The sequence below is a fragment of the Streptopelia decaocto genome (assembly GCF_964273445.1).
Source record: "Streptopelia decaocto genome assembly, chromosome: 7".
NCBI lineage: Eukaryota > Metazoa > Chordata > Aves > Columbiformes > Columbidae > Streptopelia > Streptopelia decaocto.
In genome coordinates, this window is record NC_138661.1 from 42,407,208 (window position 1) to 42,432,848 (window position 25,641).

At 41.0% G+C, this 25,641-nt stretch overlaps 1 protein-coding gene across 1 annotated transcript in view; it reads right to left on the reverse strand.

The window, feature by feature from the left end:
* The window catches only part of CKAP5 (cytoskeleton associated protein 5), a 52,093-nt gene extending 26,938 nt beyond the window's left edge, over positions 1 to 25,155 (reverse strand). Inside the window, exons 1-15 of the mRNA XM_082057409.1 lie at positions 25,084 to 25,155; positions 14,732 to 14,823; positions 14,026 to 14,216; positions 12,701 to 12,907; positions 10,107 to 10,278; positions 8,944 to 9,076; positions 8,547 to 8,650; positions 8,062 to 8,175; positions 7,716 to 7,820; positions 5,061 to 5,150; positions 4,787 to 4,951; positions 3,836 to 3,964; positions 2,793 to 2,969; positions 2,357 to 2,470; positions 1,008 to 1,118 (exon numbers count right to left, since the gene is read on the reverse strand). Of these exons, the coding sequence (XP_081913535.1) occupies positions 1,008 to 1,118; positions 2,357 to 2,470; positions 2,793 to 2,969; positions 3,836 to 3,964; positions 4,787 to 4,951; positions 5,061 to 5,150; positions 7,716 to 7,820; positions 8,062 to 8,175; positions 8,547 to 8,650; positions 8,944 to 9,076; positions 10,107 to 10,278; positions 12,701 to 12,907; positions 14,026 to 14,216; positions 14,732 to 14,788 (1,869 nt within the window). The 5' untranslated portion in view covers positions 14,789 to 14,823; positions 25,084 to 25,155. The remainder of the gene's footprint in view (positions 1 to 1,007; positions 1,119 to 2,356; positions 2,471 to 2,792; positions 2,970 to 3,835; positions 3,965 to 4,786; positions 4,952 to 5,060; positions 5,151 to 7,715; positions 7,821 to 8,061; positions 8,176 to 8,546; positions 8,651 to 8,943; positions 9,077 to 10,106; positions 10,279 to 12,700; positions 12,908 to 14,025; positions 14,217 to 14,731; positions 14,824 to 25,083) is intronic.
* Between the last annotated feature and the right edge of the window lie 486 nt (positions 25,156 to 25,641).

Genomic DNA, 25,641 nt, shown 5'->3' on the forward strand with positions numbered 1-25,641 from the left:
TTAACACTTCACTAAAAAACAAACAAACATACAAAACCAAAACAAAAAACCCCAACAAATACACAACCACCAAACAAACAAACAAAAAAAAAAACCACAAAAACCACACAGAAAAAACGCAAGCTTTTTTTCTTTTCTTTCACATGGGAATGCTGACTATACAGTAGAGATTAAGCCTGAACGTAAATTAAAATTACTGGTTTTAGTTGTTGTTAAGCTTATTCATTCCACTGAAACGATAATATCTTCAAGTTTGAGTAAAGCTGGCTTCTGCAGCAGCATTTCAGTGCATCCAGTCACTGTTTCACAATTTAAGTTGGTCACCTTTTCCACTAAAATACTGAAACTCAGTTGCAACTATAATGGTGTAGTGGTGTGAACTATTTGTACATCAACAGCTGATGCCTTTTAAAATGTGAACTCTCAGAGGTCTTACGATAGATACCACAGAAAGAAAGCCAGGCTTCACATCTGAGTGACATATGATGCTTTTTTGTTCGTGACTATATGAAGCACTCACCATGAGCTGTGAAGACTGTTGGTACTGTACAAGGCTTCAAACATCAACTATTTGCTAACTGAATTTAGCATTATAATTAATTGCTGCCTAACATGCAATCAGCAGGGACTTACTTGCAACTGATTTTGCTCAATCATTGCAAAACTTTGTTTAAACCTAGTTGTCTTTGAGACTAAGCTTTAGAATTACTTAGTGTTTTAAAAAGACCACTATGCATCCTCAATCCACATACAAATATTTTTGACAAAAAGCATAACTATCTGTACTACACTAGAAGACTTACTCCACTATCATTATGGAATAAGATCCAATTTAAACCATGTAAGCCACTTGTCTTTTGCAAATATTGTTTAATCCACCTGAAGTGCTGACATATCACTACTACTGGTATCTTTTTTAAAAGAGTCACCAGGCCTAAAAAGCTGAACCAATTATTGCTTTCTCTTTCCCTACCTGTCTCTTTTCCTATCAACTGTTAAAAACTCACCTTCTGAAACTCCTCCATGCAGGCGAGCCTCTCTTTCCAGTTTCCACTGTCTAACTGCTGGATACAAGAAGCTGGAAGGACAGCAGCAGCTTTCTCCTCACATACTTCTATCTGCAGACAGATCAGAACAAGGTTAACTCCCCACTGTACCCCTTTGGAGGGGGGCAGCAGCCTTGAGGACATTTAACATATTGGAATGGCCCTGTGCACTGTGGTGCATTGTACAAAGCTCTCTGTTCTAGGTTGAAAGATTTTGTATGGATTATAGTTTAGGGGCCGTATGAGTTTTGGAAGATGCTAAATTGTACTGCAACAGAAAAATAATCCCTGAAAAATATGGTAAATTGTGTCAAAAATAATTCCAAGTAGCCACTATGTACAGAATCAAGCAGAGGTAAGCTAAAGTTTGCAAGATAATTCTGTATGAAGTTTGAAAAAAACATTCACAGCAATGAATCCATGGTTGATAAGGGTGGATGGAAGAAGACATATCTTCTGCATCCATTGCAGCAAAATGAAGAAGTTATTTACTATATCAACAATTACAACTTTTTCCCTTGTTTCACTGGTGTTTGCATCACCTTCAGGAAGCATATACTCACCTTCCACTGTATAACTAGCAATATGAACTGGATTCATAATGGAAAGAATTCATTGTAAGTGATACTCTAAAGATAAATGAGAGTCCAAAAAACTTGCAGATATATCTAGCAGAGATTTAATAGCTTTTTGTTACTGTTTAACCTATAGATAGGTTAGTCTGCCTGGTTCCCTACCAGGAAGATGGATAGATGGATCAGAATTCAATCTTTTTCTTGAAATGTAACTGAACATGAACAGCACCGAATAAACTTGCAGTAGTTTATTTAATTACTGTATTCTACTTCAGATTTCAATGTAAACTCCAGAATACTATATTCCCAGGCTTTTATACCAGACACCTTTGGCAACACATGCATCATAAATTACATATAAAGTAGTCATGTTGTTACTTTTTTCATTTGTTCCTAGTTCAGAGACAACATGATATGCCCTATTATATAGTACGATTTTTTGTTACTGTCTTATATGGCCTGGTATCAACAACAGCCGGAACGACAGGTGTGTATTTACCGGAATATACATCCATTTTACCAGTTAATTAACATCCAAATAAATAACATCAGTTAAATACATCCATTTTACCAATTAAATATACATCCAGTTTACCAGTTAAAAGTATTGCTTTCCCCTTGTCCTAACACGACAATCTCAACTTCAGTGAAAAATTCCATAGTAGCCAAAGAACTGATTAACCAAAGCTACTTATACAGAGAACTTAATGTTTCAGAGAATAGTAGAATACTCACTGAGAGCTCAGATTCAAATATTTCTTTGGTCTCAGGGCCCTTCTTGCCTTTTGCTCCAGCACCTCCCACACCTGCAGCTGCAGCTGGTTTGCCTTTCTTGGGTGGGCCTCCAGGCTAGAAAGGAAGTGGGCAAGTGTTAACCAGAATCAAACAGGTTTCTAGTTCATCAGATATCAAAAGAACTGATTTTTTCCACACTTCAAAATTCTCATGTAAAAAAATACATATCTCTCCAGTACTATAACAGCTGCAGGCAAAAAAAATAGTTTTCTGCTAGAGCTTATTTAATTCATGTGTTGCACCTACTCTCACAGAAAGACAGTGATTCCTCAGTGGAAGATGTTCAATAGGCCACCTTCGGTCTTCAATAAGTAACTGTTAGATGCAACCACAGACAACTGTGATTGTCAGACAATCTCTTGGCAATCTCTCTTACCTTCGCAGCAGGTGCTTTTTTCAGTGGTTTGGCTGCTGTATCTTTTGCTTCCTTGTCTCCACCATTCCCTGAAAAAGCAGGGGTCTTTCCAGCAACAGGCTTGCCTTCTTTTTTCTCAGCAGCTCCTCCTGTCTTTTCACCATAAACCAGTTCCACCTTCTCAGCACACTCTTTAATCTGATAAACAATTAAGACAAAAAGAGAGGAGAAAAAAAAATAAAAGGAAACAAAAGTGCTATTTAGCTACCACAATTGGATGTATAGCGTCCCTTCAACAGCAGTGGCTCAAACTTGACTGCTCTGGAAAAAATGTGAAGAGTTAATGTTGTTTACACAACAAAATTTTGTTATCCTGTGTCCCTTACAGTAGTAATGTTAACCAGTCAATGGCATCAGCCATTACCGTATTGCTAGAATCATTTTCTTAGCTCAAAAGGAACAGCATTTATATACATAGAAATCATTGATTCTCCCCCAATAGTTGTAGATGTTCTAAACACTAATTCTTAGCACCTGAAATTATACAATCATTCAATCTGACCTGTCAGCTTATGCAGAAGCATGAAATTTTGTGTTGGAAAATCTTTAATACCAAATGCTGTCAGATAATATAGAATTAGACCATGTGGTTATGACCTAAAGCCCTAAACTTTGTATTAGCCAACAGAGAACATGTTCAAAAACAAACAAAACCCCACATACAACCAACCAATGGAAAAAAACCCAAACCAAACCCCAGAGCCCACTTCATGCACAATATACCCTTGAAGCCAAACAGATACTTTACATAAGAATGAAAAGGTGCAATGTTAACATACTAACGCATTTTAGATAGTGGAAGTCAAAGAAAAGATGCTTCATAACCTAACAAGAAAAACAGATTTTCGGGTTCCCTGCAGCATCAGTAACTTTTATGTAAAATATACATTTTAAAAAATCTGTGTTGGAAGTCATTAGATAAAACATCCTCTCTTTTCTCTAGCTTAAGACGCATCTTAAATGGAGCATTTTTTTTCCTACAACATTTATGAAAATAAACTCACCCGATCAAGTTTTAGCTTGTCCACATCTGCTAGAAAAGGATTCACAGCTTTCTCTCCAGCCACTTTCAAGGCAGTACCTAATGCTTCAAATCCAGCATCTCTTACTTCAGGAGCAGAATCATTGATATGCTGCAGACAAAGACAACTTGTATCATATGACTTGCAGCTCATATCTAAACAGATTTGTAAATCCATCTTCTGTAGAAGTCCCCTCCCCTCTTTTAAAATCTACACCTAGTACAGAATAATCCTTAATATTCCACTGAAGAAAGAAAAAAGTTGATTTTCACTTCCCTTTTCCTATGTACTGATCAAGTCTACTGTTTCTCATATATGGCCAGTTTCCCATCTTTGGATCTGTCACACAACAAGAAGAGGGTACATATTCATGCTTTAATAGACACTGCAGCACCATGAAAGTTCACAAGGAGCTTCAAGTTCTGCAACCCTGTTCAAGCCTCCAGTTTTGAAGCCAAGGATATTTCCCATAACAAGGAAAGGGCTATTTAGCAATGATAAAAAAGTATATATCATTATTGTTTTCACTGATAAATGCTCTAGTGTAATTGCAGTACTTGAATCAATGATGCTTCTTTTATTTGTGGTGAATTATATGTAGCATTTCAACAAAAGCTTGCTAGAAATGTCTGCAAGAAGCAAGTAGCACAGTGCCCAGAAGTTAAGTAGTTGCAAATCACTGGCTGAATCTATTATAAACTTGGTGGGTCTTCAGCTTCAGAGAAGCTAAGAAAAGGAGACTAAATTGTTCCTATGACTGATGATCTTCTTCAAGTTAGACATCAATCAAAACTGACTCTGATGGCTACACAGCACACAAGAACTCTTTATTCCTTACATCACCACAAGGGTCTTTCTCCTAAAACAATTCCATGCTTCACAACAGCAGCACTTGAGTCAATACCAGAGAAGTACCAACTCCTCCTGCTTTACCTTGAGAAGTGCAGCACAGAAAGGTTTCAACAGGCTTTTTGGCAGAGTAGAAGGTGTGCAGTGACGGAAGCTTCTTGCAATGAAAAGGGATGTTTGCTGCTTAATTGTTGGGTTTTTGTTGTCCATCACTGCCAGCACATCTTCACTTATATTCTGCAATGTGGTCTACAGCGTTGGATAAAGCAGTCATTAGTTTTGAGTAAAGTAAGAGAAAAAGCAAACCAAAATTAGAGACTAGTTCTCAGACAATGGGAAAATTGTCAGTCTTACTTACAGTAAGAAAGATTGCATCAATGGCCTCCTGCAGTGCCTGCACTACCTGAGGCTTCTTCTCCTTAAACTTCTCCAAGATTGTTGGAACAACCTATGGAAAAGGTAAAAAGAAAAAGAAAAAAGTCAATCCAGTCTTCATTAATACAACTGGAAAGTCTAATAGTCAGCTCCATGACATTTTGCAGAGAAGGAAATAATGTAAACATGGCTGCTGCCCTCTCCAGGGGTACACAACAACAGTATGAACTAGTTTATTCTAGCTGATCTCCAATATTAAATTCATTCCAGTCAATCTATTAACAGATTTTCAAGCAATTTCATAGCAGAGACAAACAAATCACAGATTAATACTCCGGTTCTAATGGTCTGAAACACAGAGCAACAGAATAGAAATTAAACAATTTCACAGCACAGAGTGCTGTGCTCTTGTACTATAGGAATCCAAGACTGTATATAATCAGTCCCCTCTTTCCCAGCTTCCTGACAGCACTCAGCACGGCTCATTAAGAAGCTCTCATTTGACCCACAGTTAACAAGACCACGGTTCTAAAGCAACTTGAATCCTTCCTGGTGCTGAGATCATGCAACTCATAGCTGCCATTACAGCACTGAAAAAGCCACCTTCTCAACACCATTTGCTTGGCAACCATGGAACTATACCCCTATTTCAGAGGCTCAACATTTTCAATACTAACTCTGTAGCTAAGAGGGTTAACCTTTAGAATCATAGAATCATTTCGGTTGGAAGAGACCCTCAGGATCATAGAGTCCAACCATAACCTAACTCTAGCACTAAACCATGTCCCTAAGAAACACGTTCTAAATGCCTTTTAAACACCTCCAGGGAGGATGACTCCACCATTTCCCTGTGCAGCCTGTCCCAATGCCTGACACCACTTTCTGCGAAGAATTTTTTCCTAGTATCCAATCAAAATCTCCCCTGGTGCAACATAAAGCCATTTCCTCTTGTCCTATCACTTGCTACTTCAGAAAAAGAGACCAACGCCCTCCATGCTACAACCTCCTTTCAGGTAGTTCTAGAGAGCAATAACGTCTCCCCTCAGCCTCCTTTTCTCCAGGATAAACAGTCCCAGTTCCCTCAAGCACTCCTCAGACTTGTGCTCTAGGCCCCTCACCAGCTTTGTCGCCCTTCTCTGCACTCTCTCTAGTACCTCAATGTCTTTCTTATGATGAGGGGCCCAAAGCCTAACATAGGATTCAAGAGGGGCCCTCACCAGTGCTGAGTACAGTGGCACAATCACTTCCCTAGTCCTGCTGACCACAGTATCTCTGATACAAGCCTGGATGGTGTTGGCCTTTTTGGCTACCTGGGCACGCTGCTAGCTCATGTTCAGCTGGCTGTCCATCAACACCCCCAGATCCTTTTCTGCCAGGCAGCTTTCCAGCCACTCTTCCCTGAGCCTGTAGCGCTGCCTGGGGTTGTTGTGACCCAAGTGCAGGACCTGGCACTTGGCCTTGTTGAACCTCATACAACTGGCCTCAGTCCTGCAATCCAGATCCCTCTGTATGCCTTCCTACCCTCCAGCAGATCAACACTCCCACCCAATTTGGTGTCATCTGCTAACTTACTAAGGGTGCACTCAATCCCCTCATCCACATAATTGATAAAGAGATTAAAAAGAACTGGCCCCTCAAAAAAGTCAACAGTAAGAAAGATTGCATCAACAGCCTCCTGCAGTCCTGGCCCCAAACACAAATCAAGTGTGAACAGATATAAGAATGCTTCTTACACCTACAGACAGCTGTCAAAATGAAAGGGACTTTGCCCAAACTGTTGTTCAGAGTTCAGGAGACTCGAATGTTTCTGAAGCAGTGAGATTCAGTAACTTTCCAATTCATCACAAAATATAACACTACTGGCAGCCAGGCACATCAGTTCTCTCTGCCTCTAAGCTCTACCCACACACCTCTTGCTTATCACAAGAAAAAAAAAATTGATTGAGCAGCTTAAAGAACACAGTATAGACTTGAGAAATAAGTGAGAACTGCAACTAATTAAAAGCCCCTTTTCTTTCCAGAGATTGGTTGAGTGTCCCTCTATTCCCTGATATTAGCTATTGGTATGAGAAGAGTAGCAAAGGAGAACAGAGAAGAGCATTAAACTAGACCACCAGAATGTTTTGGTACCAAAAATCTCAGTAGTTTGGTTATTTAAAACAGACAAACCCCACAAAACCCAGACAAACACACACACAGGAACTCCCAACACTCAAAAAAAATCCCAGCCAACCTAAACACACACATCCTGGAGCTGCTAAGTAGAACTCCGGTTCAGAAGCTATTTTTTCCACTGTGGCCTACAAATGCATTTCTGTGAGTGCATCTCCAGGATGAGATAATATAAATAAAGTTCATTTCATGGCAGAGTAATTCAGAGTTGTCTTACTACAGAAGATTTCTTGGAATAGTAAGCTTCATGTTGCTGCATGTGAACAAACAAGGTCTTCTTAACCTTAAGATGCAAGAGATCTTAGCAGGTATTTCACTACTTGCTCCATTAAGTGGTAGGTAAGCATCTACAATTGTACAAATAATATCTTTGATAAATACCAAGGTTTACAGGAAAAAAATATTAAGGTACTTTCTGGTGTCCAGCATCAATAAAAACAGAAAAAAAGTACATACTCTTACTTACATGCCCTGCATACTGTCCAAATTTCTTTCGGAGCCCAGAAGCTAGTCCCGCAAGGCATTTGGCAGCCAAAGCAACTAACATAACATTTGTGTCCTTCCCAACAACCTGAAGAGAAGGGGAAAAAAAACCCCACAACATAAAATTGAAGACTGAAAAATCCAAGTTTCAGAAACTTGGAAGAATTCTTTACACTAGTCAGTGGGTCACAGATAAGGTTATTTCCACTGCTGTTCCAGCTAAAAATTTTCTACTAATTAGTATGATCTCAACTGTAACTTTTTAAATATAATACAAATAAATTACAAAAAATACTAATTGTATGTGCACTCTGGGTTTTATTTATTACCTTTTTGAGAGCTTTCACCAAGTCTGCATAGTCTCCTGATTCCAATTTGGGATTTTTCACCAGCAGTTCAACAGCTTCTAAAGCTTCTTTCCTTTCTTGCCACTTCTTTGCTTCCTGCACAGCAGAAAAATTATGTTCATTTATAAAGGCAAACAATTCTAGAGAAGCATGCTTGCCACAAGCAATAGATTTTAAAACTGAATTCTACCCTGAGAAAGCCAAAGTCTCCCTACAGTTCAAAATCAGTAACTGCAAAGAAATACGATACACAGTCCCATTCCCAGGACATCTCAGCTCCTTAAAACTACAGCTTTCTTGTTGACAAATCAAATTTGAGACTTATTTATGATAGTCTATATTTTACTTACACTAGTCGGTTATTATCCATATACCAGTAAAGCACACATTGCAGAATGCTAGTAAGTTTTAAGACTCATTAGGTCCACACCATAGAATTAACTGGTAGCATTTAAGTTTATGCTTACAACTTTCTCATAGAAGTCTTTGGGAAGCTTGGAAAGAATTTCTACAGCTTCAAGCAACTCATATGCATCTACTTGTGGTACTGCCTCTTCTTCGTCATCATCTCCTGCAAGCAGAAAAGAGCAAAATATAAGCAGAGTGACAAATGAAATTCTGACTACAGCACCACCTAGAGCTCTTCTTTAAAAATCCACTACCAGTGGTTGTGATTTTGCTATTCCAAAGGACAGATACTCTTTCATATGAAATTTTTTCCCCGGCCACATAGTCTTGTTGTATACTGCACTGCACGTTTTGCACCAGTTTGAGAAAAAGCACCTTTACAATTTCATGTATTCCTTCACAAATAACACACCAGTTATACATCTTCCAATAGAGTTCAGAGATAAAATAATTTACCTCCATCTGCATCTCCTCCAGCTGCCTGCTGCTGCTCAAATTTTGCTTTCAGCTCCTGTTGGGAACGCAGGAACCTGGTCTGCTTAGGAGCAGCTGATGACACTTTGACCCACTCTTCTTCCAGTTCTTTTAACTGCCAAAAGGGAAAAGAATCGTCGTATCAGAGACACTTTGTACAAACCCCAGGAACAAGTAACCCTTCATGGAAAGCAATGGAGTTTTCCCATTTCAAGGCCAAGACAGCACTACTTTTCAAGTTCTTTTTTTCTGCCACCAAAAAAGTGGCTTCCCCTTCATGTTCACTGTTCAGAATTTTTTGATCAAGTATATCCACAGAACAGAATATCAAAAATATCAATGCAAAGCATTTACATAAGAACAAACTGTAGAACAGTCAGAATGGCGTGTCCCCTCTGAAGAAGCTTTAAAATAAAAATGGTTGAGCATGAAGGAAGATCTTCTGGATACAGACATGCTATCACAAGCTAAAACTATGACAAAACAAACATGTTGAGCTACTTTTGATGAGACAGTTGGGTTTGTTTTGTTGTTTTGTTTGTTTTTGTGGGTTTTGTTTGCTTAATCTTTCTCCAGAAAGTTACTGCTTTCCACCTGAACACAATTAACTTGAGCAGGTAGGAGGCCAGGATGCATAAAGTTTTAAAATAACAAAGCGTTCCATCTGCACTAGCACAGTTATCTATCATAAGGTAATGCCACTTCCTGAAGTGGAACAGTCACATCCTGAGCACCACCAGAACAAGTCTGACTGGCTGCATTAAAAAAAAAAAAAAAAAAAAGTGAAAGAAAATGGTTGACTTGAAGACTTTAGGTGCAGGGGTCTTTTATAAGGGTAACCATTCCCCCTTGGGTTAGGTCTCCAAGAAATACTATTATACTTCTCAAAGCCCCTCCTCAGTTTCAATATAATGTTTGGCCCACAACTTCACACATATTCAGAGCAACAGAAAATTGTCACAATTTCTTTACAAGTAACAAAGAGGGACTAACATTGTAGGTAAAGTTACAAGAAGCTAAAAAATGTTGCTGTTACTGAAAAATTCCAGCTTTGACTTTAAGAATGCCCAACACTACAGGATCAGGGAAGGTGAGAATGGAACTGTTTTCTCAAATGTTTGGATACAGAACTGCTTTCTGCCTACCTGCACAGAATTTATGTTCTGCAATGGAGGTCTCAGAGCATCCCTTATCCAACGGTAGATCTCCACAGCAAGGAGTTTGGCTTCATCTCGAACAGCCTTTTCCCGAGACTCAAAAAGTTTTGGCAATACTTTAATAATTGGCTTCAGGGAGATTATTTTTGAACCAAATTCACTGAAAGTTAAAAACATGGAATAGCATCAGTGTCCTGGTAGGAACAAGAGAGTGATCCACTTTTTAATTTTTTTTTTTTAAAAACAATCCATTCAACGCTTTCAGTGCACATTTAGAGATTGTATCATTTACTTAAATCATGATTATAGCAATTATTTTGTGAAGCTGCTAAGCTACTGTAAAATATTTGCCCTACCATAATTACCTTCCACGCTCAGCTTGGAATTACAAAAATCAAGCCTCTGAAATACTTCAAAGCACTTAATCCAATCTGCTGCTTAAATATGTTCCCTTGCCAGGGGGGTAAAAAGAAAAAAGAAAAGTGTCCTTAGACCAGAATTTGTATGACCTACTTTTTTTTTTTTTAAATAAATGAGAATAGAATCTCCTCTGTCTATCCTTGGAGACAAACTGCAGTAAAAGCATTAGTCACTTTTCCACTTGTTGGACCAGATAATTATAGTGAGGCCTGGGTCATCGTCACAGAAAATACACGTGTTGAAATATGTGCTGCTGAAAGGACACATAAAGGAAGTTTCCCCAGACAAACACCCTACCCTGTCAGCAGATTCTTCTATAACTTGTTGAAGTTAATACACTAAACTTCTTCAGTCACTGCTAAATGAGAACACACAAACTCTCTCTTCATGCTCATAGTAAAGTTAACTGCTACAATTCTTAAAGCATCACATCTAAATCACCTCAGAAGCCACAATTTTTTTTTATTCAAAAGCATTTCTTTTCCTCGAGAAGTCCAAATTAACCTTTCCATTCAGACCTTTTCTTCTGCTTCCCTCCAATCAAGCACATGAAAAAGCCAGTAAAATGGCAGCTCAAGAACTAAAACTTACATGTCTCACTTTCTAAAAACTCTAGTGCTAAACTTAGAAACAACCCAACTTAGATACAGATCATGAACAAATTACTCCCCTAAGGTTTTTATTTTTTTTTTACCATGACTCAAAAAAAAGTGTGTTAGAAAAAGTGCCTATGCAAATTCTCTTATTTTTATCTAATTAATATATTATTATCTAATTTGTTCCACACCACAAGAACAGAAACCTTAGCACAAGACAAAAACCACCAGAAGCTAAACTAGTTCTGCACTCAAGCTATCCACCTAGGTACAACACAGACAAATTTTATCAATGCAGAAACCCTGTCAAAGCACAAGACCAAGTTAGGTAGCAACATTGCTCAGAAGCAGAAGACAAAGGTTAAGTCACAAGGCTCCATGGGGTAAACTGATCTTGCCATCCTAAAGGTAATAAAATACTGCATATAGAAAGGCAGATGTGGCACATTTTATAGACACAGTTGAAAGATATTGAGGAAGGTTATGCAGGTTTCTAATTACACTGTACTGTTGAAAGGACATTTGATTAGATAAAGCAATTTAAAATAGCTAAAATATATTCTTAAATGTGGGACAGTCATTTCACTTAGTAGAAGCACTGATAATGTGCTAAACCAAATACTTTATTTTGACTTCTATTAGAGAAGCCTGAAACAATTAGTTTAACAAGGACTATCTACACATGTGCTTCAGCAAGTTGTCTAAAAAATACTTAGCATAAGATACTCTTCATCTGTATTACAGAGTTGTCACATGAACTACTTTTTTCAGAAAAAAAAGTATTCTGTCCATTAATACCAAACTTAACTTTCCTTAAAAAAATCTAATATATACATCAAATATAAGAATTTGATAAAACCACAGTATTTTTCACTCAACTTGCAAAGGTAGCAAACATACTTGAAGTGGAACAAAAAAGATGCTCCTAATCTCATCTTGAAACAAACTACCCCAGGTTCATTAAATTTGTTTTGATTTTTAGGGAGCATTATCAGCTTTTCTTTTTAATAAATTATATGGACAATGGAAACTTACCATGCAATGAGCTGTTGTTTGTTTGTTTTTTTTTTCCAAAAAACACACACAGTGTACCCAATTAAAGATGTTCACATCAGTGAGGAAAACAGTGTGTTTTAACAAAAGACTATGTTTTAGTTTTCCCATCAGTGAGTTTATTTTCAGCTATTCAGAAAAGAAGCTCCACAGTCTGGAACAAGATACACTACTCCTCCCATTCTTTCAGATGTACATTGTGAAAATGAAGTTGGGTAAACAGCTACTATGGATGAAAGTGATCCAGATGAGGCTCACACAACAAAGGCACCCCTCACATCTAACAAATTCCATGATGCTCTCTCAACTGTTGGTGTCACAAAATAGTAGTTCAATAATACTATTCAATAATAACAAGGACCTGGTAAAATGACCTAAAAAACAAATCAGACTCTACATACTGCTGGGGTAAGGGAGAATAAAACAAACAAATAAACAAAAACAACAACAAACAACCACCAAACACAACGAACACCACCAAAAAACAAAAACCACCACAAACTAAAAACTTACCTTAGTGCTTTCCTCAGAGTCTCTATACATGCTACTATGATTTTTGGGTTTTTGTTGTCCAGACCCTTTAGTAATTCTTCTTGTACTGCTTCCCCTTTCTCAATTTCTATATACATTAGACATATATCTAAACCCAGCTCTTTTGCTCTGGCTTTCGGCTGATTGAACACCTTATTTACAACTCCAGACGCTACTTCTCCTGTTGTCCTGAAAGATGAGAGAATGTTACTTTTGGAACATTTAAGTGAATTAGGTGTTCTACACCATTATCCACAGACAAAAGCGCACACAACACCCAAAACAGATGAAAACTCAGCGAAGTCTCACATAACAGGGACTAAATTCTAAGTTAACTTTGAAGGTAACAACCATTTTTAATAGGTGACTTCAATCTCTAGTTTAATCAAAATGACCCCTGCAGACTGAGTGCTAGTTAAATTGTTCCCAATACTGGACTACACCAGACAGTTTCTCAAAAGCATATTCATTAATACACATTTGTTAAGGTCCACAAATAAACACCATTTCCCAGATTTCCATATGTTAGTTAACTAACATTCAGTATTGGTGAACAATCCCAGTACATAATTTAATTTCTATTTCAAAGCTTCCAATCAACTAAATTATTTACAACTCTTTTAAATCAACAGGTTTTGAAGGTTATTAGTTTGGGTTTTTTTTCCCTAAAAAAAAAAAGCACCTTGAGTTTGTTTGTTTTCTTCCCTTCCCTTAAATAAGACTTTAATTCATCAGGTCACAAAGTCAGTGGATCAAAGCACTGATCTGGCCCATTAGGTGTTTTTACTTTACCCTCAGGAATACAGGGTATTTCACAGGCTAGAGAACAGTAAAATACTAACAAACATCCTGTGAAGAAATTGGCAGGTATGAAGATTTGTGTTGGTTAAGTTGGATGCAACACCTACATTTTATTCAATGAATTAATTACACTAATATCTCCCTTGAAAGAAAGGCTCCCTGCATGTTCAAACTCTTTCAAACAAGAATCCCTATTCCAGTTAACAGTGCATATGCCATCAAATTACTAATTCACTTTCTTTACCATTTCAAAAATCTTTACTACTGCCTTTAATAGTTTCTTTGAACACTTGTTAGTAATTTCTGAGAAGTTAGCATGCACATAGAAGCCACCTACAAGGAAAACCTACCATTTGGCAAATTCTCTAGATCAGAAAGCAAGTTTCGCCTTTACTACTAAAGATCAGAATTGTTAGTGGCCACCATACAACTTATCTAAAGCCTTTCACAGAGAGACACATTAAACTTTCACAGCAACCTACTAACAGTGAGAAAAAGACACTTACTTGCCAGCTACATGAGCATTTTCAACATAAGCGAGTGCTGCTTCCAGTCCTTTTAACTGAGCTACTGCATTGGAGTCTGTCACGAATTTTTTTATCAATCCAAGATACTTGGACCATTCAGGACTCTTATCATCTAACTTCTGGAAGAGCTTAAGGGCTTCTTCATAACCATTTAATCTGGCTTTCCACAGCTGGAAGCAGAAACCAGACATTTAAATGTTGTGCTAGTACAATCAACTCACCAATTTCACAAAATTCTTCATAGTTGAAAGTGTACAAGACTTCTCTTCAATGACTATATGAATAACATGCAACAGGACAAAATACTTTCTCTTCTCCCACCATTAATGACCTGGATAGAGAGACACCAGTCCTCCCCACTGTTCTTCATAAGCTCTACCCGATGAGTAGGTGGGAGCCCAACAATAGCTTCAGCTACAGATGAGTAAGTTCTTCACATGAATGAGTGCACTGATCTTTCAGCACACAAGCTTGTGCCATACAGATTATCATGCTACTAAATTCTGCTTAATCAATGTTATTCAGCCTCTAGGTTAGATAGAACTGATGCAATTTCAGACCTGTTATATGCACACTGTGCAGCTGTCAGGATTCCCTAACTATGGTGTGCTTTGACAGAGGAGTACCACAGAATCACCACAGTGGAGAGATACAGCAAGCCAAACCCAAAGACAAGACTTCCTACCTTGTGTTCGCATTTCTGGTCAATGGGCAGTTTCATCCATTCACTGTCGTCCCCCATTTTAATTCAGGTTCTCTCTATAATTACACTAAGTCCTGTGGAGACAGAGACAAGTTAGAACATCGGAAAATACATGTGAGATGCTACCTGCAACATACTTCTACTTGAAAAACAAACAACAAAGACAGTTCTGTAGCAAATTATCGCTAACACACAACCCACTCTCCCAAGTCTGTAACTATATTTAGATGTGCACTACTAAAACTAGACCACTATTCTGCTGGCCCTTGAAGGCTACCAGAAGCCATTAAATATTACTAATTGCACTGCTTTCTAATATTTCAGACCCTAGAAGTCTCAATCTTTGAAAGTGTTAGTAGGCCAAGAAGGCATGCAAAATATAACCCCATCTAAGCTTGAGGAAGAATGTACTATGATTAAGGCGCTAAAACAAAATGAGTACCCATCAACACTAGAAAACTGACTCCTACTGACACATGCTTCCAGCAACTGGTGCCATGAATCAGTGTCAAAAAATAATCAGGTGCTAGTGTAAGGACAGCCATTTTAACAGCTTTACAAACAGCACTGTGAGAGAAACAGAACCCATTTTTGCAAGCTGGCCACTTTATGCCCTAAATCTAATGTAGCCAGCATCAGCAACTGCCAACAAGAGATCAATTTCTTACCACACGCAGGGCTGAAATCCTTACTCATTTGAGTTCCTAAGTGTTTTCCTCCTTTCCCCAGCCCCCTTTCCTTGTTATTAAGATAGGACCATTAGGGTATGAGAGATGAGACCTCAGGCTCAACGTTCATCTCAGACATACTATACAACTAACCTGGCTGCTCAGAGAATAATGAGATAATATGCATGATGCAGGGAGACCAGCAAAATGAAAATAGCAGCAGCAGTAATGACAGGGCTCCCAACATTATTTGTACAAACAAACAAAACTAAACCAGAGGAGTAACACCTTCCAGCATACCAATCCAAATGCACAGATCAAGATGACCAAAACTCTAAAAACTGGCCGGCATATACAACAACTTATCACTACAGGCATATAAATGCACCATACTAGCAGAATATTCCTCATGCAAATTCTGTCTATACCAGCAAAGTTGGATACCTTAACCTACAAAGTATTTCACCTAATGCACAGAGGTTCCCTGCAGACAATTAACTCCCGGCAGTAGGAGTGTAATTTCACTGGTGTAAGTTAATATAAGCAAGTTCTTCAAAGCCTTCTGTCAGCCACACAACACTATCATACAGCTAACTTGACAGTAAAATTAAGCTAGCAACAGTCTACAATAAAAACTTTTTTTTTTTTTCCTTCCTGGATTAAGTTAGAAGATACTTATTAAAAAAAAAAAAAACACCAAAACACAACAAACAAAACAACAAACAACAAAAAAAACAACCCTACCAAAAAAAAAAACCCACCAAAAGAGAAAAACAACCCCCCCCCAAATCCTCACCAGCTACCAACACACACCCCCCCACCAAACTACATGAAACTTACCTTGAATATTTATAAATTCCTATCGATGTTAATACTGGTCTCCCTAAAATGGCATAAACCTACTGATTTGCCCAATGGCAATATAATGAAAATCAATGTCAGGACAGAAGTTGACTACACATATAAACAAACATATTCAAGCATTATTATGGTTTGCCCTGCTCATCTCACTAACAGTGATGTGGACCCCTTTTATTGACATCAGCACAGTTGCACAGTGGTACTAAGAAGTTTGCTTTTACAGTAACAACAACAAAAAAAATTGTTAGGAGGGCCAAAGATGAGGACTGACAACCTCTAGAACTATAGACTATGGCAAATGAAGGGATCACTCTGCTCATTATGTAAGAAATGAAGTACACAAAGTCAGGCTACCTATAGCCCATGCTATTGAAAAGTTAATTCTGGTACACTATGTTTTAAAAATGTATAATTTATTAAAACAAAACAAAACCCAAACCAAATACACAAAAAATAACACAGCTCTGTGTTAAGTACCAGTCACACCACTCCTCTATGTCAGGAACTGACAAGAAAAAGGTACCCTGACTTAAAAGTTACAATGAAAATTCAAGCTTTGACATGCCTTACCAAAACAAAAAAAAAAATCATAAGTCAGAGCAAGTGAGTTACTATTTTTTTATTTGCATTGAAACCCCATCAGCCTTTTGCAACAGATTCCACTTTCATGTGTTTAAACCCTTCTGAAACTCTACTGCTTTTTCTCTGCCCAAACCTCTCATTTGTTCTCTTATCCCTTCCTTCAGCCTACTGAAAGAGAGTTCAAAATTAAATACAAATCAACAACTTGCTCATTAAAATTCAAAGCATTTTACCTATTTTAAAAAGGCAAACACACCCTTAAAACTAAAGGAAAAAAAAAGCCACCGTCCCTCCCCCCCCGCCAAGCAAGACACTCATGGTAAACATGGAGGTGGTCTTAAAACTCTACCTCTATGACTGATGATTTCTCTCCAAAAGCTATAATGAGACTGCATTCACATAAAAAACTTCAAATAGCTCACCCTAGTGAAGGATGCAGGAATGCCCTAATGAGAACACAGTCACAGCAGACTTCCCTCTGGCACTCAGTTCTGCTGCCAAGCACCTCCATCTGAACATGCACAACAGAAATAATGGGGTGTTTCCCCAGCATAGATGCAGATGACATAAATAGAGCAGTCTTCTCCCAGACTCACATATGCCTTTGCCAAGGATAAGCAGAGTGAACTTAAAAGGACATCAGGTAGTTCTGAATCTCACCCAGAAACTTGGAGGTAACCAAGCCATTGCCTGTCTATAGTATTTTGTTGAAGAGAACTTAAGGAACCAATACAAGGACAATAGTTATTCACAAAGAAAACACAATAAGAAATAAAGCACTAACACATCTGCCAGCAGCAGAAACACCAGAATAAGAGTTTTAGCACCTGTACTAGGGCAAGCCCCCATCTACACCCCAGTCATTTAGAAAACCATCAGCAGCATGAACTTCCTACTTCAACAACACAAAGAAATATTTATTTTTCTACAGAAATCTGTCCCACCAACAAAAACTTTATTGTTGGACACTGACTACCATATTACAATACTAAAATCAGTTCGAACCCAAGCCAGGAGCAACTCTACTAAAAAGGCTTGGCCCCTTGCAAGGCTGAAACCACTTTAGAAGTATTTTAACCCTTACGCTCATCCAGCAATTTATTGCTACAAAGTGTGACCTCTTGCTTGTACACCCTCAAGAAGCATTATAAAAACTAGAAGAAAAGGATCTAGGACTTGCCTTCCCAACATCATAATGTACTCAACTGAGGGACTGACAAGACAGGGAGGGGAGACAGATGACCACGAAACAGTGAGCATTTTCTCACCCATTTTTTTTCAGTTTGGTCAAGTCACTTCCCCTACTATTTTTAGTTGTAACATCTACAACAGTTACTTCAATTATTAAATGGGTTAAGTTGCCTTCTGTGCTGAATCTGGCATCTAAAAATAGTAATAAAATTATACTTCTCCATCCCCCCAATAACTTACAAATCCCCTTAGAACAGACAATTTATCAGAAAGTATTCCATGGTCACAGAGGGAAAGCTCCTTCTTAAACATCCCTTCTTTCTAGCTTCATCATGGCTCATGCCTGTCCTAATGCCAAGATCTTGTACTGTCTACATCTTGCACTTACTAGAATAAAAGACTCTTGTTTCTCCCTTCAATTAAGTCACTGGGTTCTGTATGATCACAGAATATCACACATTTGACAAAACCCTTTTTTTTAAAGCTGCTTTGCAAAACCACGTAAACCTCCAGCCATTACCTCTCAACATCCAAGTAGCCTCATTATACAATAATGCAGCTAAATTATGTTATTCCTAGTGAATTTGCAGCAATGAAGTGTTTGACCTACATAGCTTTCTTGTTACCACAACTCAGAACAAACAGATTTGAGTCTTTCAGTAACGATATTTTTTTTTTTTAATCCAGAAAAAAGGCCTCTGAAGTCACTGAACCACCAAAATAAGTTTTGTGAGAGAGGTTTGGTATTAACATGGTCAATACAAAATTTCCAAAAGCAAGTCAGCTGAGGAATCTACAATGGAGATGAACAACAAATCCCCCCTGACAGTTCTTGGCAGGACAAGTTCTTATATTAGGGAGCAGTGAGCAAATGAAGACCATCAAGGAAAGAACAGGATGCCTTTCAAAGGGAGACCATGAGAAAGCAGCAAGAGTAGAAAATATTTACAAGGCAGAACAAATGCAAGAATCTCAAATGTAAAAGTTAGAATTCCCCACCAAATATAAGTAAGTTTATGAAGCTAATTTATTAAGACATTAAAAGACTATGGGAAAGTGTCAATACATGAAAATTCAGATTAACCACTCACCGCTCTAAACAGCTCCAACTCAGTTTCTAAATAAAAGGTCTCTGCTACAATTTTTGAGGGCTGATTAGCATCAACCTTACAGCGTCATAGTATGGGGAACTACTAAATAAAATCCTTTCATTGCAAACAGCTTTAAATGTGTTTTATTTTGAAGCATCATTTATCACCTATCACTTGATTTTGTTGTGAAATTTCAGCTTTCAGAGCATTTTCTACATAAAGTGTGCAATGGCAAACCATGAAGCCATTTTATACTAAACAATAACAGATGCTGACTGATTGTCCACTTCTTCCTACTCACTTCTACCTATTGAACATCACTGTGCACCAGAACAGCATCAAGCATTTTGATATTTTGAAAGCTTCTCAAAAACTTTACTCAAAAGATTAAGTTCTGAGAAAGCAAAACAGGCCTTTTTAAAGGAAAAAAATCTGTTCAAAATGTTCCTATACAGCAGGGAACGTACTTGGAAAGAGTATAGCTGCATGTTACATTTCAAGTGAAACTGAACTCCTCAGCAGACAGAACTCCTCAGTAGTACAGCCCAGTAACTCAGAAAATAAGTTGAAAAATTCAAGTACTCATAAGTTACATTTTTATTTTAAACAACACCTGGACACATTAAGTATTTGAAGAGCACACAAATCCAAGGACTATGGCTTAATCGGTCAATGAAATAATGCAACTGCTTTGGTAAATTCTACATAGTCAAAAGGAAAACTGAAGTCCAGTTAACAACCCTGAACTATAAATATGTGCAAAAGCAGCAAAGAGTCAGAAGAACTTTCAGTCAGACTGTAAGTGTGCTTTCCAGCTTCAGTCCACATACCTTTTGATGACAGACAAAAGAAGAGGTTAAAAAAAACTCAGAAGACCATTTGCTGCTTAGGCAATAAAAATTTCCTATAGTTTTAGAAGTTGGGATTTTCCATTAAAATATGAATTAAAAGATGCAAGATACACAGACTCTTGATGAAAGGAAGGCAGGACCTCAGAATAATGAAAAAATAAATAGGAGAAATGCATGCTAAAAAGGAATTGTTTTGCAGGTTGTTGAGTAGATGGCAGCTAAGAGAAGCTACTGTTTCAGCAGCAATGAAATGGCATTAAAGAGTAAACAGCATTAAATTCTCTCTTGCCAGCTTCAACTCATACGTCCTAACTCAGCTTAGGAACAACTTAATAGCACAAATGGCAACTTATTGGTAAGGGAGACAGATACTTAATTTCTTCAGAAAAATATATTTCAGCACACAGTCTCTGAAAATAACTTGTGCATGGAAAAGAACGTCCTCAAAGCGAAAGACAATGCAAAATAAACTGACCTTCCGCTACTGCTAAGAGCACAAGCTATTTCTTACTGCATGGGTAAGCCTGGCGTGAAGCCAGTCTTAGAGAGCAGAGAGGGGCAAGAGAGAAAAGGGCAACCCACGGGCAAGTTTGTGAGTGCTGGGACAATTCTGAGTGTGGCCGGCTGGAGTGAAAGAGTGGGGCTGTGCTTATGAGCTGCAAACTCTCCCATCCCTCAAGGTGTTTACAGAGCTCACGCACGGAAAGGCTCATGTGATGTTCTTTAAAAGAACGGCCTGAACTGCTAATGAAGGAAAGCTCCCGCAGAGATATCCCACCCCAGGAATGACCACCAGCTTCCTCCCCCAAGCGAAGCACCCTCCAACACAGCAGCGACGGCCCTGGCTCCCTCCCCGCCCCCAGACCAGCAGCGGCCTCGCCATCCCCAGCCCGTTCCAGCAGAGCTCCCCTCCACTTCTGCCGCTCCGCACCGGCTCCCCGCCCGCAGCCCCAGCTGTCCCCCTTCTCCTCCTCCCCCGCACGCCGCAGCCCAGAGCGCTTTCCCGTTCCGCGGCGGCAGCGGGTATGTGGCACAGGCCGCGGCCGGGGCCCGGGGCAGCGGCGGACTGGAGCAGGCCGCCCGCCCGGCATTGTTTCTGCCCGCCGCCGCCCCAGGGCCAGGCCGGGCCCCGCCATTGCCGCCGCGCACCGCCCGCGCGGCTCCGCCGGGCCTCGCCAGCCACTCACCCTGACAGCTCCGGCCCGGCTCCGCGGCGAGAGCGGGCGGGGAGCCGCGGGGCGGGCTGGGCCGGGCCCCTCCCCGCCGGCGGGCGGGGCTCGGGGCGCCGCGGCCGCACCTGGGCGGGGAGCCGGCCCGCGTCGGGGCCAGACAAAGGCGGGCAGGGCAGTGCCGGGGCTACCGGCCCCGCCGCGTTGCCCCCACGGCAGCCCCTGGCACGTCACACCCCCCTTTCCCTCCCCCGCACCGGCGGTGGCGGGCTCTCCCCGGCCCTCCCGGCGGCTGCAGCACCTGCCCTGCGGCTCGGCTCCCCAGCGCGGCGGCCGGTGACCAGCACGGCCCACCAGGCCTGCTGTTCTCATGAGTCACAGCCCTGAACTCCCCTCCCGTCAGAACAATAATTCTGGTGACAGAGGTAGCTGTTCGAGCATGGACCAGATGTTATGCCAGGCCACCATCATCCAGCAGTCCCTAACTGAAGAACGGAGCACTGCAAGGCCTGCTGTGAAGAACGAGAAACACAGTACCTTCCACAAGAGGTACGAACAAATAGCCTGGCACCGCACTATCGTTGCGTTCCATGTTCTGCTGTGAGATGTGTAATGACAGTGCTCCGGTGGAGCTGATTCATCAGCAATCTCTCCAGCACATCGCCTGACATTTTGAGATGCCTTTCTACAGTGACAAGGGCAGTTGAAGAATCTGGTATGGTGCAAACCAGGCATCAATAGCTTCCTCCTGAGAAAAACACTGAACCATATGATGCAAGGCTGTGTTTCTTCAGACATCTTTTCAGCTAGCTGAAGAAAGAAGCCTCTTCTGGACACTGCAGCACCAGCCATGCTCCTCACTGAATAATCATCCAAGTTACTTGTTCAACCATCTCAACCTCCCCCACTACAACAGGGAGGCACAAACATGCACAACAGCTTCTGCTTTTCACTGTTTGACATTTGCAGCAATGGAGCTGTCATAGAGACAACCCCAAACAACACACAGTTGCTCAGGTTGAGAGACTCTTTATTCAAACAAGCCACAGCAACACTGCTCACTTCAAGGCAATGCTTAATTTAAACACAAGGGCATGAGGCTTTCCCATGTCACTCTTTAGAACTCCACCCCTATAAGATGAACGACTGGAACAGTCTACAACAAAGCAGCAGCAACACCACCATATTAGTTTTAGATGGTGATGTCTTGAAACCAAACATTTTGTTACAGATGCAAATGGCCTGGCAGAAACATCACAAACCATTTACATTAAATAGTTTACAAACAAGCAATAGAAAGTTTATACATTTCTTATAAAAAAAAACAGAAAAGGGCATCTGCCTGATACCATGGAACAGAGGAGATATATAGGAAGGGGAAGAAAAGGGAACCAGATGATCACTGACCATGATTTTTAAAACCCTAATTAGGAGGTATACAAATATTTACATCTCTCAAGGGTCCTTCAAGTCATACATCCTACACAACAATATCTTCCAAATTAGACACTTGAGACTGAGAGACAGTTATGTCTACTTCACAAAATATTCAGAGCAGTTTCTAATTGTATGTACTGTTCAAGATGTTCATAAGAGATTTATAAAAAGAGGCAAACGGAGGTGTCACAGTTTGCTGGTGACACAATCAGGGTAGCAAGAAAAAAAAAAGATTGACTGAAAAAAACTTAGAACATGCCAAGTGAATTTCAGCTGTACATTTATCACCCAACACACACTGTGATGCACAAGAGAGAAACAACTTTTAACATTACACTCTAAGTCAGGTTTTGTGAGCTGACTATGAAATGGAAACAAGACTTGACTGTTCTAATCGACATGAGTGCGATATGATCAGCTCCACTGTGGCAGGCCAGGGCTGCAGAAGCACAGGCCCCGATTGCACAACTGGCCTGTATCAAGGAAAGGACAAGAACCAGTGTGGAGGTTAAGTCCCACCAAATACCAGTCATATGCATACTAGAATTAGCAACCATGTTCCATTACAACGCATTCATTTTTTATATTAGACTCTCAAATGAGAAGTCTCACATCAGTACAGAAGTAAAGCACACTCACTAATTTCCCATGCTTCTGAAATCCAAGTTTAATTTATTTTTCTGCAAGTGTCACATAAATATATTTTTCCATAGCAGGTCCCCTAGTCAATGTTCCCAACTCTGTATTCTTGATAATTACCTTCAAAACATCTACAACAATCTATTTAGAACCAGTTCATTGTACTTGAAAGCCATTTTTTTTTTGTTGATTCCGCTTTGATATATCACCCTCTTGATGTAGCTTAAAAAGTTTAACCCTATTGCAAGTCTTGAAAACAGGGTGGGAAGAAAAAAAAAAAAAAAGAGTATCTATAAGTTTTACACAAGGGAAAGCTACCAAAACAGCAAAGCTTGAAGAAAGGCCAGGCCTGGCTGGGGCAAGAAAGTCAAACCAAATTCTAATTTTTCCACAATCAACTGATCTGCTATTGGATGCTAAAGAATCAAAACTGTAAGGGCAACTTGCACCAAATCATTCTTCTTTCTGGCTTAGCCTTATTGCAAAGTCTTAATAACAGATTTTTATGAGTAGCCTTTTAGAATGCTTCATTATTTGAGACTTTTAGCATTCAGAAACATGCATCTTTAAAGTTTCAAACTAGTAGATATGTTCATTGAAAGTGTATAGCAATACTTTCTCTGATACATAAGTAATAAATAGGGAAGGTCTCCCATAGCTGGTAGCCAAACATCCTGACAACTACTCAACCCTTTCTCATCTGCAGATGGCAACTCTAACAGTACTGCAGTTTAGCAGTAGCGCTGGAAGATGCAACACTAACCATGAAAAAATAGATCAGCAAAAAAAGGAAAACTGCAGCATAATTAGCTGATACATGCGGGACACAAATCAGAAAATTGTAATAGATGAGTTAGTGATTTGTTTTTAAAATTATTTTTGAACAAGGCTGAGGTCAGCTTAAGTAGCACAGAAGTTTAATTCTTCAGCCTCTGCTGTACAACACTTTGGATCTCTCACTGACAGAGATCCAATTTCAGGAGGAACACCCTGTAAAAGCCAACCTGAAAGCTACCAGAATCACAAGACTCTGACTCAGAAACAGAATAAAATATAAAGGGGCAGAGGGGGGACATGAGACCCATATTTCTGTCCAGACTCCTGTAGTCCCATACACTAGAGAAGATTCAATAAGAAGCACCTCCTGGTTAGGGACCCTGGAGATCCAAGAGTAACACCTGCGCCCAACAACAGACCTGTAGAAACGGAGATGAGCTCATGCTTTTCACTTTAAAATTGAAATCACCTCATGGAACGTTTTCCGCAGGTCATTTTAGAGGGGAAACCAATCCTGCACGCAGCCTCCCGAAGCGCCCACTCAAGGAACAGAAGATGCCAGGCCTGTATTTCCATCGAGGGGCAGCCGGAAGGGGCCGATCCCGACTCCTTCACCAGCCCCTCCGGCCCACACTGTCGGCCGCCGCCTAGGCAAGATCCCGGCAGCTCCCTACCGCGCCTAGGCCCACGGTGATGACACGCCGGGGACAACTGCAGCGAAGCAGCCTGAGCCGCGGCACCCTACGGCCCCACGCCCGCGCGCCGCGGCAGCCTCAGCGAGCGGCGCCGCACAGGCCGCAGCCTCCCGCCGTTAGCGGTCGCAGCGCGCGCCTCCCCCAGCCACGAGAGCGGCTCCAGACGAAGCCCAGGGACCCCGGTTGTTCCCGTGGAGCGACGTCAACGCCGCTCGGGACCGCGCCGCGCCCACTCCCCAGGTAAGGCATGGGAGGCTCAGGCCCAGCGGCGGAGGAAGGCCCACCCCACCCTCCTGCGGGCCCGGGGAGCAGCGGTGGATGGAGAAAAGGGCCAAGTCCCCGCTGGGGAAGGGACAACAACAGTGACTCTCACCTGGGAGCCGGCGGGTCGGGCGCGGCGAGTGTCCGGCCGCTCCTCGGCAGGGTTTGAAATCGCTAACACCGCCCGCACCTCCCAGTGTCCTCAGTGCCCATTGGCCGGTGCCGGCCCCACCCACGCCCGCACTCGCTGATTTTATTGGCCCGTTTGAATCCGGCAGCAGTTATGCGTGCTCCGCGCCCTTCGGAGGCGGCTATTGGGCGCTGCCGGCGCCGCGGGGAGAGCGCCCCGGCACGGGGGTGGTGCCCGCCCGGCCCTGCGGCCTGGTACGCTCAGCTCGGGCACCAGTGGAGCGCGCCAGGGAAGGAGGCCGCTGCGCCCGCCCGCCCCGCGGTGCTGAGGGGAGACTCGGACCCCCCGGCAGCCCCCGCGGGCCCGGTGAGGGCGGGGGGCGCCGGCCTAAAGCAGCCGTGCTGGACCGCAGAACCCGCCCCCTTTTCCCGAAGGGCTCAAGTAGCTCTGAGCTGGTTGATGGCAGTTTTGTTAGGACAAGGGGAGCAAGAAGGAAAAGGCGCTCCTGGCTGCGTTCAGCTTCCAGGAGCAGGTTGGGCT